General features: G+C 33.7%; 2 protein-coding genes across 3 annotated transcripts; both read left to right on the forward strand.

Annotated features, from left to right (window-relative positions):
• The first annotated feature begins 1,545 nt into the window (after positions 1-1,545).
• Positions 1,546-9,442, forward strand: LOC146937256 (uncharacterized). The gene is made up of 8 exons (XM_085751671.1): positions 1,546-1,646; positions 2,793-2,844; positions 3,391-3,441; positions 5,217-5,285; positions 5,660-7,906; positions 7,996-8,346; positions 8,428-8,533; positions 8,615-9,442. Exons 5-8 carry the CDS (start codon positions 5,673-5,675, stop codon positions 9,278-9,280), a joined length of 3,357 nt encoding a protein of 1,118 aa, XP_085607797.1. The 5' UTR covers positions 1,546-1,646; positions 2,793-2,844; positions 3,391-3,441; positions 5,217-5,285; positions 5,660-5,672; the 3' UTR covers positions 9,281-9,442.
• A 164-nt stretch (positions 9,443-9,606) lies between these two features.
• On the forward strand, positions 9,607-12,161 carry LOC146937257 (uncharacterized). Of its 2 annotated transcripts, XM_085751670.1 has the most exons (7): positions 9,607-9,918; positions 10,005-10,243; positions 10,338-10,556; positions 10,649-10,741; positions 10,823-10,927; positions 11,523-11,840; positions 11,952-12,161. In XM_085751670.1, the coding sequence occupies exons 1-7, from the start codon at positions 9,609-9,611 to the stop codon at positions 11,979-11,981; spliced, it is 1,314 nt and encodes a 437-aa protein (XP_085607796.1). In that variant the 5' UTR covers positions 9,607-9,608; the 3' UTR covers positions 11,982-12,161. The 2 variants fall into 2 exon arrangements, with proteins under 2 accessions (XP_085607796.1, XP_085607795.1); XM_085751669.1 differs by having other exon boundaries at positions 11,523-12,161.
• The last annotated feature ends 1,891 nt before the right edge of the window (positions 12,162-14,052 follow it).

Below are 14,052 nucleotides of genomic sequence, written 5' to 3' on the forward strand. Positions count from 1 at the left end.
ATTTTCCGGCAACCACATGAACCGGTGGAAGATATGAAAACCATTTTCGAGCTCCTTGTGACATAGGCTTTCTATTGGATAGAAGAAATCAACATTTGAAACAATTCTATCGGAACCCATTCTTTCTCATTCACGCGGCTCCACATTCAAAGTTGCGGTGCCGGAGAAACCGCAAAGATTGTGACCCTTTTAGCTTCAAGGGTGAGTTTTCCTCCTTCCATAATTCTTTAGTTGTGCTTAAAAATATGAAAAACACAGTCCTTGTTTGAAATTCTCATTACTCTTTAAAAAGAAAAGAAGTAGAATCAATTGCTTTTGGTGATTCATTGGAATATTAGGTTCAATTAAATTCCTACCATGATCTGTTCTGCTTGTGCCTGAACATCCTTTAAGTGAGGTTTAATTTGCTTCCACTATTAAAATCCAAACTTTAACTTCAAGGACCTAAACTAAATCAATATTGTAGTAGTTTAAAACCCATTATGGAGCTGAATTCTAAACTTTCCTTGTATTCTGTCACAATGTGTTGCTGGAAATGTTGTTATGACTTATGTCTTGTCCATCTTGTGCGGCTGCGATAAAGATTTGGACTAGGACATTACTCACCCAACTATCAACGTTCTGTACTTGCGGTTAAAGTGTATCTGGTAAAACGCTAAGGTAGGGGTAATGAATTGTATTAGTGTAGATTTGGGTTGATTGTTTGCTAAATTACTTGCGTATGATTATTTGATTTTTGTTGATATGAAACTGCTTGATTGTACTTTTATGACATTGGATTGTATTTTGTTAGATTGATTGAGTACTACCTTGCAATAGAGTCTGACCACTATTGTGAACCCCTATTGTGGTTTATCTTGTTGGTTCTATGTATAGGCATGCGTCCATTTATACATTAAGTCGTAGGACTAATTGTTGAAATGTGCATATGTTCCGAATTTAATTTGGAATGGTTGGAATTTGATTTCGATTGACATCGATATGATTAAAAACTCTTGGTTCCTGTTTGTGTTTTCCTTCGGAAAATAAATTCCAACCAAAATCATAGTCGTTGTTGTTTGACAATATGGATCGCCTTTTTAGGAGATTAGCAAAGTGTGAGGAGTGGGTGTGTGTGAGGCATGTGCCAATGGCTTAATGAGTAGCTACATTGATCGCCGGTAATCCCTCTGGACAGCATATCTAATTTAACCCTCCACTAAACTAATTCGGGATCAATGCAGAGCACTCTAATGAAAATTCCGAGGAGTACCATGATGGTTACTACCATTTGAGGACTTGTTAAATTATGAGTTGTGCGTCTTGATTGCCATATTGACAAACCTTGACAACATTAGTCTCCATGGAGTGGTGTCCGTCTTAGGGGTCAGCATGCATACTCAAATAAATTTCTTTTTTTTTTAAACTACTACTGTTGTATAAATGATTTAAATATACATAATTGGTTGTTTATTGTTTATGTGTCCCTATCTACTTTGACATGTACCTTGTCTTACCTCCACTCTTTTGTTGTCTTTTCTTCTTTATTGATTTGTTTGTGAGTAGGAGACTTGGATGACATTACCATTGGCGGGACTGAACAGGACAATTTATCCCATACTCGTAAAGATGGTTCAATTGTTAATGTACATGCTGCAAGAATTATTGTAAGACTTTCTTTCATTCATTCCTTTTTTGATTCTATAACTTATACTGAAACTATATGTTAAATCAATGAAATTGGACCCCAGGTTGTTGTATAAAATTGAATTCTGACCGTAAGAATTGAAACTGGTTCAATTGTTCTGTTTTAATTGTTCTAGTGCAATTGTTCTGATTGAATTCTGTTCTGAAGTTTGTTTTAAATTAATGAACTTTGTTTTGAATTCTGTTCTGAATTCTGTTCAATTGTTCTATTTTAATTGTTCTGAATTGAAACTGGTTCAGTTGAGTGAGATGGGATTAACATTTATGTTCTGATTGTGACATAAAAATACCCTTTTCAATTGTTTTGATTGTCATATTAATCCGCAAAATTTGCTTACCCATTTATGTATTGCTTGCTAGCTGCCCATTTTTGTCTTAGTATTGTTATGATGATAAGCTGGACTGTTTGGTTGTCTATTTTTCTTTGTCTGATAATCAATTATACTAGCATGGCTTAAAATGAGTTTCTAAACTTGAGCAGCCAGTTGCACAAGCTTCAGCAACCGGTTGCACCATTTGCAAACCTTATAACCGGTTACACTTTATTGTGCAACCGGATGCTATGTTAAAAAAGAAAATGTGATAAAATTGCCCGACTATGTATAATTGATTATTGTGAACCATTCGGTACTGGCGTATGCTCAATGATGATACAAAAACATAATAGAGAAGAGATATACAGAATGTGTATAATTAGAACAATGGGAAAATACTACTAATCTCTAGGAATGAAATATGATTAGAACCTGAACAAATAGTTTATACAATGTATAAAATAAACTCAGTTATGAATCAGATATACTTATGATCAGAAACATATCAGATATATGTTCAGATAATTATATTCAGTTAAGTTGTGGCTGAGAAAAGCTCCAGATTATTCTGGATAGGTCTAGCCCGAAATGGAACCTTCACGACGACAAGAGGAGTCCGGCTCTAGCCTCATATAGGAATTTAGCCGGTTTATCAGAGCGAATGTATTCGGGGTTACTCCACTCGAATGTATTCCATATTGTTCATTGCTGCTGTGCGTTGCCGCGGAGACAGTACAATCCTTGCCACTTTTGACTCATTTTACTTACGGTAATAATTTTTCTTCCTTGCAGACGAGTTAGTGAAGCAGCTTGGAATTACTTGGAATTACTGATAATGTCAGAGGTGAGATTCATTATTCTTATCTTACCAACAAGATTCTTAAAATGTAAACAAGGATTCCTCATACAAATTTGTTGAAGTTTCTTGTTTAGCAGAAGTGGACTTGCAACTCTCTTCTGTCATGATGGCTGGAGTATACTTAATGCTACTAATTTAGTTTCTTGAAAACAAAGTGGCCATAGAGCATGCTTTTCCTTTTATTATTATGAAAACCATTCTGGACAATTTAAAGAGTTTATATACATGTCCAATAGCTTCCTAATGAAGGGAGTGATATGGTTCTGTCAATTCCTATGCATCAGCTTTTCACTTGGAACTCCTTGTGGTCATTTTTTTTAAGCAAAAGTTGAACTGTATTTGCTAAAAAATTTATATTATTCAAGACTGGATGGAGTACATATTTATTTGTGAATGGTGAAAATTGATGTTCATATCTAAACTACTAGATCAAAATAGGCAGCAAGGGTCAGATATTTTTTTCCTCTAATGGTTCAAATTCTGTTGAAATCTTCAATCACTTATTTACTTTTTCTGTTTGGGTTGTTCCAGGCCTAAAGGAGGTCGAGGTGGAAGTCCTGCCATGCTGAATCGTGGCACCGGGTAAGTTTCTGAGATCAGTAGTGATGAGTATTCTGTTTATTTTTTTTAGTGAAATCTGTAAATTTAACTTGTTACATATTAACTGAACTCCTCATTTGTTATCCATCTTCGAAGAAAAAAAAAATCTCTTTTTAAAGCAAAATAATCACTTTTATATCAGTTTCTTGTAAAAAAAATTACTTTTTTAAAACAAAATAATCACTTTTGTAGCAGTTTGATTAATATTTAAAAAAAACAGAGAGAATCTAAAAGAAATACCTAACAAATGCTTAAAATCATAAACATTTTTTCAGTAGCTTCTTAGAAAACTACGTAGACAAGAATTAGCCAAAGAGGCTCCTTCAAACAATAAACCAAATCAAAATCGCAGAGGCGGAAAATACGTAGAACAGATTTAAGGCTATATGAAGAAAAGTAAATTACACCAACTATAGAAAAACAAAGTTATGGCTAAGCAATATGTAATTCTCAAAAAGAAGATAAACTAATGCAATACTAAAAATAAAATGTTATGTTTTACTAGACTAGACGGTGTCATTGATTCAAAGTTGGAAACTTTGATTCAAAGTTCCTCTTTATTTCAAATCTAAAATCAAAATAAAATGGGTTTCAATAAAATTTAGGAAGAAGCTTTCTTAACATCTTCGTAATCACAGGTTGAAACTCGTGTTGGGAAGATTCTTCTCCGTCTTCTTCTGGAAATTTGTTCAAATCAAATTCGTAATCTGCTTCTTCGTTTAAATCAAAATCCCATAGCACTCTTGGTAAACTTTTAAGTTCTTCGTTGCCATTTTTTTCTTGTATCTTTTTAAACACAGCTTCAACCATATCTTGAAAATTTTTCAACTCAAATTGATAATCTTCTTCGGTTAAATCATGATCCATTAGAACTCTTGATGAAACTTCTCCTTCGTCATTGCAAATTTTTTCTTGTATCTTGTCAAATGAATCTTCAACTATTTCTCCTTCTCCTTCACTTTTTTCAAAAGAATCTTCCACTCTTTCTTCTTTTTGAATATTCATAGAGTCTTTTATTTTTGCCATCAGATTTGTTATTCTAATTTGCACTTAAATTTGCAACAACATTACAGTCTTATTTATATAATTTGCAATAACATTACATATAATGTTATATGTAGCAAAAGTTTGTTATTAAAAAAAACAAAGTTTAATTTTTCATATACGACGGTTTCATTATTATAGGTAACAAATTACGTTAATCTTTTAACAATAATATAACACATATAACATTTATTAAAAAAAATAATAACAAATATAATAAAAATTCTTTATTAAAAAAATAATTTTTTTATCTTTTCAATAACAAAAACAATAGAACATTCTTGCTCCCAATTATATACTGTGATATATTATTATTATTATTATTATTATTATTATTATTATTATTATTATTATTATTATTATTATTATTATTATCATTATTAATAATTTTATTATTATATAAATATAAATAACAAACACCACTTTGTCAAAAAAATAACGCCTCTCAAAAAAATATAAATAACAAAACACCACTTTCTCCCTCACATCTTTCGTTATTGTTATAGCAAACAGATACATAACAAAACTCAACGTTTTCCTCATTCACCCATCAATCAACAATCGCTCATACCAAAAATCCATTCATCGTTCATCAATCTAACTCCCAAACAGGTCCCCTAATCGGTTCCTAATCTAATTTCCAAATTCATTTGCCCTAAATCTTCACTTCATGAAACAGCTTATCGCTAATCTTACTTTGCTGCCGCAAACAGGTTCCTAAATCCTTCTCTTCGCTCGGCCCGTTGCTCACTTAGCTAATCTCACTTGGCTGCTGCAAACAGGTTCAAGACTCTTTTTCTCTCCTTTTCTTGTTTTTATGTATGCACAATTTGAATGCCTATCTGTTAAGGTTTTGATTTTTCTTTCTTGGATTTTGTCAATTTGTTTGTGATTTGGGTTGTTTTTATAGATTTATATGTTTTAGTTAGTGATGATTTTTTGGCTGTCTTTTACAGTTGAATCCCCTTCTTTGTGTTCTTTGCTTCATATTGCTGTTTATAGAGCATACAAAAGTTCTATAGTAGTGTTACTTAATTTATGGTCCTGTTCATGTGCACTTTTACATATAACTTGCTTCTGTTATGCACTTGGAAGAGTCTTGTGTTAACAAGATTGATTACTTCCTTCCCCTCCCTTTCTCTTTTATCTATTTCAGTTAAGTTTTCCGAATGGAGAATAGAGGATGGGTACATGATCCGACAAAAGAAAGTGAAGAATATATCCGAGGGGTTAACGAATTTATTGAATTTGCTTTTAAAAATTCAGAAGAAAATGGAAAAATATTGTGTCCTTGTATAAAATGTGCTAACTACGATTCACATTGTCGATCAAGTGTTTATGAACACTTAACTGATCCACGACGTGGATTCCTTAGACGTTATACAGAATGGATATTTCATGGCGAGAGACCCACAAATTCAACTGGCACAACTAACCAACATTATGAAATGGAGCATGACATGGACGGGTTACTTCGTGATGCTTTTGCAATGCCTACTTTAGAAGAGACAATTTCTGGTGAAGCTGAAAGGAATCCAGAAGTAGGAGAAAATGTGAAGTTTTACAAATTGGTGAAAGAGAACGAACAAGTTCTTTATCCAAACTGTAAGAAGTATAGCAAACTATCCTTTATGGTGCATTTGTATCATTTAAAGTGTCTTCATGGGTGGAGTGACAAGTCCTTCTCTATGCTATTAGATTTATTGAGAGATGCTCTACCAGAAGGGAATGTTTTACCAGAGTCATACTATGAAACAAAGAAAATGATTTCAGGGTTAGGTTTGGGGTATGAAAAGATCCATGCTTGTCCTAATGACTGCATATTGTATTGGGATAAACATATCAAAGATCAAGTATGTCCAAAGTGCGGTACTTCAAGGTGGAAAACAACAAATGAGGATGTACAAACTACTGGAAAAGAAACTTCTGAAAAGCGTAAAACCTTACCCGCAAAGATCCTTCGTTGGTTTCCTTTGAAACCGAGGCTGCAAAGGTTATTTATGTCATCTAAAATTTCTGAATCGATGAGATGGCATCATGATGGTAGAGTGAATGATGGGTCTCTTAGGCATCCAGCCGACTCACTTGCTTGGAAGGAGTTTGACTCTCGATATAAAACATTTTCGTCAGATGCTCGTAATGTTCGATTAGGGGTTGCTTCTGATGGCTTCAATCCTTTTAAGACAATGAGTATAACCCATAGCACTTGGCCTGTCATACTAATTCCCTATAATCTTCCGCCTTGGATGTGCATGAAACAATCATTCTTCATGTTATCCCTACTAATTCCAGGCCCTAAAGGTCCTGGAAATAATATTGATGTTTATCTACGACCATTAGTAAAAGAGTTGCAAGAGTTATGGTTTGATGGAATAGAAACATTTGATGCCTACAAGAAAGAGACATTCAAACTCCATGCTGGTGTAATGTGGACTATTAATGACTTTCCAGCATATGCAAACTTATCTGTATGGAGTACGAAAGGTCAGTATGCTTGTCCATGTTGTGGTATTGATACTTCCTCTCGATGGTTAAAGCATGGTGGGAAATTTTGTTACATGTGTCACCGACGTTGGTTAGCGCCTGACCACAAGTGGAGGTTGAATAGTAAAGATTTTGATGGAACAAGGGAGTCAAGGGGTCCTCCTAAAATACATGACGGGATTCAAATTTCAAGGCAAATAGATGAAATCAGAGAGGATGGTTTAGAGAACGGGGCTGAACCTTGGAAAAAGAAAAGTATTTTCTTTGATTTGCCTTATTGGGAATACAATGTATTGCGTCACAATCTAGATGTGATGCACATTGAAAAAAATGTTTGTGATAATATCATTGGTACATTGTTAAACCAAGAGGGAAAATCTAAAGATAATTATAAGGCACAGGCTGACCTTGTAGATATGGGCATAAGAAGTACGCTGCATCCACAACCAAGTCTCAAAAGTAGTACAATGCTTCTTCCTAGAGCATGTTATCAAATGAGTAACAAAGATAAAGATGCTTTTTTGAGTGTCCTCGGGAATGTAAAAGCTCCGGATGAATGCTCATCAAACATCTCACGTTGTGTGCATCTTAAGCAGCGGAAGATATTCGGCTTAAAAAGTTATGATGGTCATGTTCTGATGCAACAACTTCTTCCAGTGGCTTTAAGGGGTTCATTGCCGGATAGAGTCACTTCAGTTATTATTGAACTTTGCAATTTCTTCAAGCAAATATGCTCTAAGATACTTAATGTGGATTTTCTTGCACAATTAGAGTCTCGAATAGTTTTAACACTTTGTCAATTGGAAACAATCTTTCCTCCATCGTTTTTTACCATTATGATGCATTTGGTAATTCATTTGGCATCTGAATCCAAGGTTGCTGGACCAGTACAATATCGATGGATGTATCCTATTGAGAGGTATGGATTCATCCTTTTAACACATCATTTTAGTTAAATATCTTAAAAAGTTATTATTGATGCTAAGCTAAAACAAAATTTACTTTCAGATTTCTGCTCACTCTTAAGTCATTTGTACGCAATAGAGCACATCCAGAAGGATCAATTGCAGAAGCTTTTTGTGCCTATGAATGCTTGACCTATTGTTCACATTATCTATATGGGGTTGAAACTAGGTTTAATAGACCTAGCAGAAATGATGATGATGATGATGATTCCACATTGAAAGATGGTGCGACCTTTCTACATCCTGTTGGAAGACCACTAGGAAGGAAAAAACAACAAAAGTTCCAGTTAGGAAAGCGCAAGAGAGTGAAAAGAGCTAAGCTTGATGAAAAAGAGTTAATGCAAGCTCATAGATATATTCTTTCCAACTGTGACGCAGTCGCTCCATTCGTAGAGTAAGACACTAATCATATTTCACTTTTACACTTATGTGTCCATTGTTTTTACTCTTATAATTATGTTATCATTATTTTTAGAGAACACATTGGACATCTTAAGAGACAAGCTCGGCCACAGCGGCTGTCACAACTTGAAGTCGATAAACAACATAGCAAAAAATTTAGTGATTGGTTTCGAGATAGGGTGAGCGAGAAATAATTGAAATCTTTAAGATTATATGCCTTTTATTTAGTGTAGCTAACTATTTTTATTGAATTATTATAGATTCATCGCTTGGATGAACAAGGGAGCCAAGAAATTACTCATGAACTTAGATGGCTAGCGCGTGGACCAGTTGAGGTAGCAAGGAGATACACCGGTTACACCATTAATGGTTTTAGGTTTCACACTAGGAAAAGAGAGAGATATTTGAAGACACAAAATTCTGGAATAGTTGTAAGGACAGAGACCTCAAATGATGAAATTAATTATTATGGAGCAATAACTGATATAATACAATTGGATTATTCTGGAAAGTACAAAGCTGTGCTATTCAAGTGTGATTGGATTGATGTCAAGAAAGGTGTCAAGAAAGATAAGTTTGGGATGACACTTGTGAATTTCAAATTCTTGAAACACACTGGAAAAAATCTTTGGGATGACCCTTTTGTTTTTGCATCACAAGCCAAAAAGGTATTTTATGTACATGATGAGAGAAGCAAGGACTGGTCTGTTGCTCTAGATGCAAAGGTGAGGGATGTCTATGACATGGGTGATGAAGATTCTAATGACGTTGAAGAAATCAATGAGCAGCCAATACACAACACAAGTGAAACTACTCAAAATGCTGATGCTTTAATTGCGGTTTCAGTTCATGAACATGATTTCTTTGAAGTTGATGTTAATAATCAGATTGAGGAAGAAGAGGAAGATTGGGAGAATATGTTTTAGTGAATGTTTTGATTCTATATTATGTTTAGTGAAGGATTTGATTCTATATTTTATCATTCCCTTTGTATTTTATCGTCATCATACTATTGCTTTTTATGTTGATCAAAATGTTTTAGTGAATGTTTTGATTCTATATTATGTTTGGTGAAAGTTTTGATTCTATATTTTATCATTCCCTTTGTATTTTATGGTCATCATACTATTGCTCAAAATGTTTAGTGAATGTTTTGCTTTTTGTATGCAATTGGACTTGACTTATTACTTTTTATGGTCGTCATACTAGTGCAAGTTTGTGTTCATCACTCACTTAATTTAAAGTATTGCAGCAATGGCAAAGAAGAGAAAACTGAATATTGGGAGTCGTAGGTTAAAAGACTCAAGCCAAGGAACTAGTGCAACTCATACAGCCTCAACTCATGCACAAGGAAGTAATGTTGAAGAAACTCATCCAACCTTCACTCATGCCCAAGGAAGTAATGCATTAGAAACTCATATAACCTCAACTCATGCCCAAGGAAGCAATGTTGAAGAAACTAGGCCCAACCCAAGTCATGTGGAAGTTGTCACACATGAGTCTGAAGATTCCTACTATATTCCTTCAGATATAGAAGCAGAAGAAGAACTAGAAATTAATAAAGGTTTCAATTATATATAGTTTATGTTTTTGTAATTTATTTTATATATTGTTTATGTTTGAATTATATACAATCTGTTTTGCTTGTAGATGTTCAACCCAAGAAAAAAAGAGGCCCAACAAGAATGTATGATGTGTGGGAAATGAATCCTAAAAGTTATATAGTTGTTAAGATGGACAAGCGCGGTCGATTCATTGGTGATGAAGGGTCGACTCTTACTCGTTTCATAGGGAGTTTGGTTCGAAGGAAACAATATGCTCCAATTAATCTCACATCTTGGAAAGATATGCCTGCTAAGAATAAGAATGACATGGTTTTGCAAATAGAGGTATTATATTAACAATATATTTAAATAATTATGTACCCAATTTATTTTTTTATCACTAATGCTGTATTTACTTAACACATCTATATATGTGTAGAAATTCTTTGGGTTTGATCCTCCTATGAATGAGACTACAAGAGAAAATCTGATACATGAGATGAATATGAAGTGGAAACAATGGAAGTGTTCTATAAAAGGAAAGACATTTGACGCAAGTAAAACGGAAGAAGAAGTTGCAAATGTTGTACTAGATTCTCGAGTTGACCGAAGTCAATATCTTGAATTGGTTCATCATTGGTTTTCTGAAGAGGCACAAGTAAGTCAAATTTAAAAGAGATATTATCATACTATAAAAATCTTCGAACTTGGTTCCTTCTTTCGACTAACATTATGTTGTATCAATTGTAGAAAGAAAGTAAAAAGAATAGTCAGAATCGTAAAAGATATGAAGATATTCATTGCATGGGTACAAAAAGTCTCCCAAAATTGATCAATGAGAAGGTTAGTTAATATTTGAACTTGTAATTGAATAAATTGTATTTATAAAACAAATTACTTATAATTTCATTTGTTTGGTATTAGAAAGAAAAAGCCAAAGGAGTGTCGCCCACACGCAAAGAGATTTACATTGATACACGTACTCGTAAAGATGGTTCAATTGTTAATGAACATGCTGCAAGATTTATAGTAAGACTTTCTTTCGTTCATACCTTTTTTGATTCTATAACTTATACTAAAATGATATGTTAAATCAATGAAATTGGATCCCTGGTTGTTGTATAAAATTGAATGTTTTATAAAATTGAATTATGACCGTAAGAATTGAAACTAGTTCAATTGTTCTGTTTTAATTGTTCCGAATTATGATGCCATTCAGGTGGGGAATTTTGTTATTTATGTTGGCCTCATTTCGGATTGTCTTGTCATGATGCTATGTGTTTTTATTGTTGGTAAAATTGAACTAGCTGTTACAAATAACTGATATATTCGAATGAGCGGTCCCCTATTCGAATGACCATCCACAACCATTACTTTGATCCTGCTTATTCTGTTTTAATTGTTCTGGTTCAGTTCTAATTTAATTATGTTCTGAATTTTGTTTTAAATTAATGAACTCTGTTTTGAATTCTGTTCTGAATTATGTTCAATTGTTCTATTTTAATGAACATTTATGTTATGATTATGACATAAAAGTGACCCTTTTCAATTGTTTTGATTGTCATATTAATGAATTATATTTTAAAATGTATTCTTATAATCTATATATCTTATAATTTTTCAGGAACAACTAAACAAATATAATAATGAGGCAGAAACTTCTCAATCGGTTGGGACACAAAGTCATATGCCTTGGAAGAATGACATTTATTCTCGAGTAAAAGGAGCTGAAAAGAGGGGACATGTGCGTTGTATAGGCAATATTCCCAAACCTAAGAAATCAAAAGCTTCTTTGTCTGAAAATCAAGAATTGAGGGTTGAACTTAAGAAAATGCGAGAAAGTCAAGAGAGGACAAATGTGTTTATGGCAAATATGATGTCAGTGATACAAAATCGATTATCTCAAGAAGATTTGAATGATATTTTACAAGCTGTAAAACAGGTATATTATATAATTGATATTTTACTTTTCGAGTTTAGATTTCGAATATTATGATAACATGAATTAAGTAGAGTTTGTAACATATTTTATTTTTATTTTTATTTTTAATAGGCCACAGATGGTGCTAGTACTCCAAACTAGATAAATTCTTGAAGTCAATGCAGTGATGAAGACGGAAGAGAGGAAGATTAGAAATTGATTTTATCTTGGATATGTTTAGGCTCAATCTAATGTTTTTTTGATTTAGTATCTATTTTTGTGTTGGTTATTATATAAAATTGACATTATTTTGTTATTTTGATATGTTTGTAAGACTTACTACTTTGATCATATAATTAATTTTTTTTTACGTTACCTTAAATTTTGTGTAGTGCAATAAAAAAGTATTGCCGAATATATTATTTTTTTGGCCAGGAATTATTGTGAAAATTTTATTATTATTAAAAAATATTTATATTAGGGTGAATTTTATTAAAAAAAAAAAGAGAACCTATAGCAACGGACATTTTGGTCCTATACCAAAGGATATGGAGGTTGACTAAAGCTATTTAATAGGTGTAAAATGCCGTTGCTATAGCTCTGAAACCTATAGCATCAAGCTAATTTTCCGTTGGTATAAGCTTATACCAACGGCATTCTTGCCGTTGGTATAAGCATAGTATCCTAGACGGTAGCAGATGGGCGTTGGTATAGGTTTTATGACCTATAGCAACGGCTTTTGAGACCTTTACCAACGGTTTCTGCCGTTGCTAAATGGCAAGTTTCTTGTAGTGTCAAGCCAATTTCCAGCCAAGGACGAGTTAGTTACAGTCCAGTCCAGGTGTCATAATTTCACAGGTCCACAAATCCACATGTCAGCATATAAATAGCCAACTCATCAATGTGCAGCAAAAAAATCAATCACAACGTGCCAAATTACCACAAACAAAGTTCAACTTTCTCTCTCTCTTTTCCAAAGATCAAATCGTAACTGTTTTCCCCAATTCTCCAGAAACTCAAGAACACATAAACCCTAACCGTATCAATTGAACAAAAACTCAACAAATTAGTGTTGATTCTCAGAGATTTCTTGAGAAATCATCATCATCGAATCCAAATCTCTGCAATTCAAGCTTGAATTCATCACAACAGTGACAAACTCAAACGATCACAGAGATAGAGAAGTGAGAAGAAGAGAGATCGAAGCAAAATCAAATCGGTGAAGAGGAAGAAGAGAATAACTGATTTATTTTCAGTTCAAGGACTCACCAGAAGCCTTCGCAAGGATCTATTCGTTCGAATCTCCAAACAAATTTAGGTAAACACATAAGAACCTTCTCGTTTTCACTTATAATCATCATCGAAGGTTCGTAGTTGAAAAATAAACGGTGAATCGAAGTGAAAACCTTGAAAAGATTTGAAAAAAATCGAAACCGAAACCCTAAAACGTAAAATCATGAAGATTCACCGTTTATTTTTTAAATCAGAGTTCAAATCCATAATCAGCATAGAAAATAGGTCAAGTTAGGGTTCGTTCCAAGAAGATTAGAAAAAAGATTTGAAACCCTAGAACGTAAGATTCAAGCGTAGATCTGTTCAAATCTAAGCCTTGTTTCCAAAAATGAGTTTCGAAATCATGAAGAGGAGTCCAAGACGAACACAACGACATAAAATTTTTCAGAAAAAGTGTTCAGGTATGGCGGCGCCACCGGCGGCCACCGTACCTCCGTCGTAGTGTTCATCGGAGAAGATGATCGGAGAAGAAGAGAGAAGTGAGAGCTTCTCTCACTAGATTAGTTAGTGAGAAGTGAGAAATGATTTGAACCGGCCTCCTTTTGTTTTTAAAGGGGAGTGAACCAGACCGGTTCAGCTGAGCCAGTCTGGTTCGTCCTTGAACCATGTGTCTTGGCCGTCTGATCTAGGGTTTAGGATCCTGGATCAATCCAACGTCCCTGATGTGTTTGGATGATCCAGGATCCATGCAGGATTGGGTTTGGTCCTAGGCTTCCCTTTTTTTCGTTTCTTTGTTGTTTTTTTTGCTATATGCACATGTTTGCTTGCTGTTTGGACCCCTGCATGCTTATTTTTGCACTATAAAAATTCCTAAAAATTTTCTATGTGTTCTTGATCATTTTCTTGACATTTTTGTGATGTTGTTATGTGTTAAATCTTGATTAAAAATATGTGGTATTTTCTTGTCAATTGTTTACTATGTTTGTTAAAATTTGTGAAG

The sequence above is a fragment of the Medicago sativa genome, chromosome 3, assembly GCF_051527215.1.
Source record: "Medicago sativa cultivar Bolivia chromosome 3, Bolivia_mono, whole genome shotgun sequence".
Lineage (NCBI taxonomy): Eukaryota > Viridiplantae > Streptophyta > Magnoliopsida > Fabales > Fabaceae > Medicago > Medicago sativa.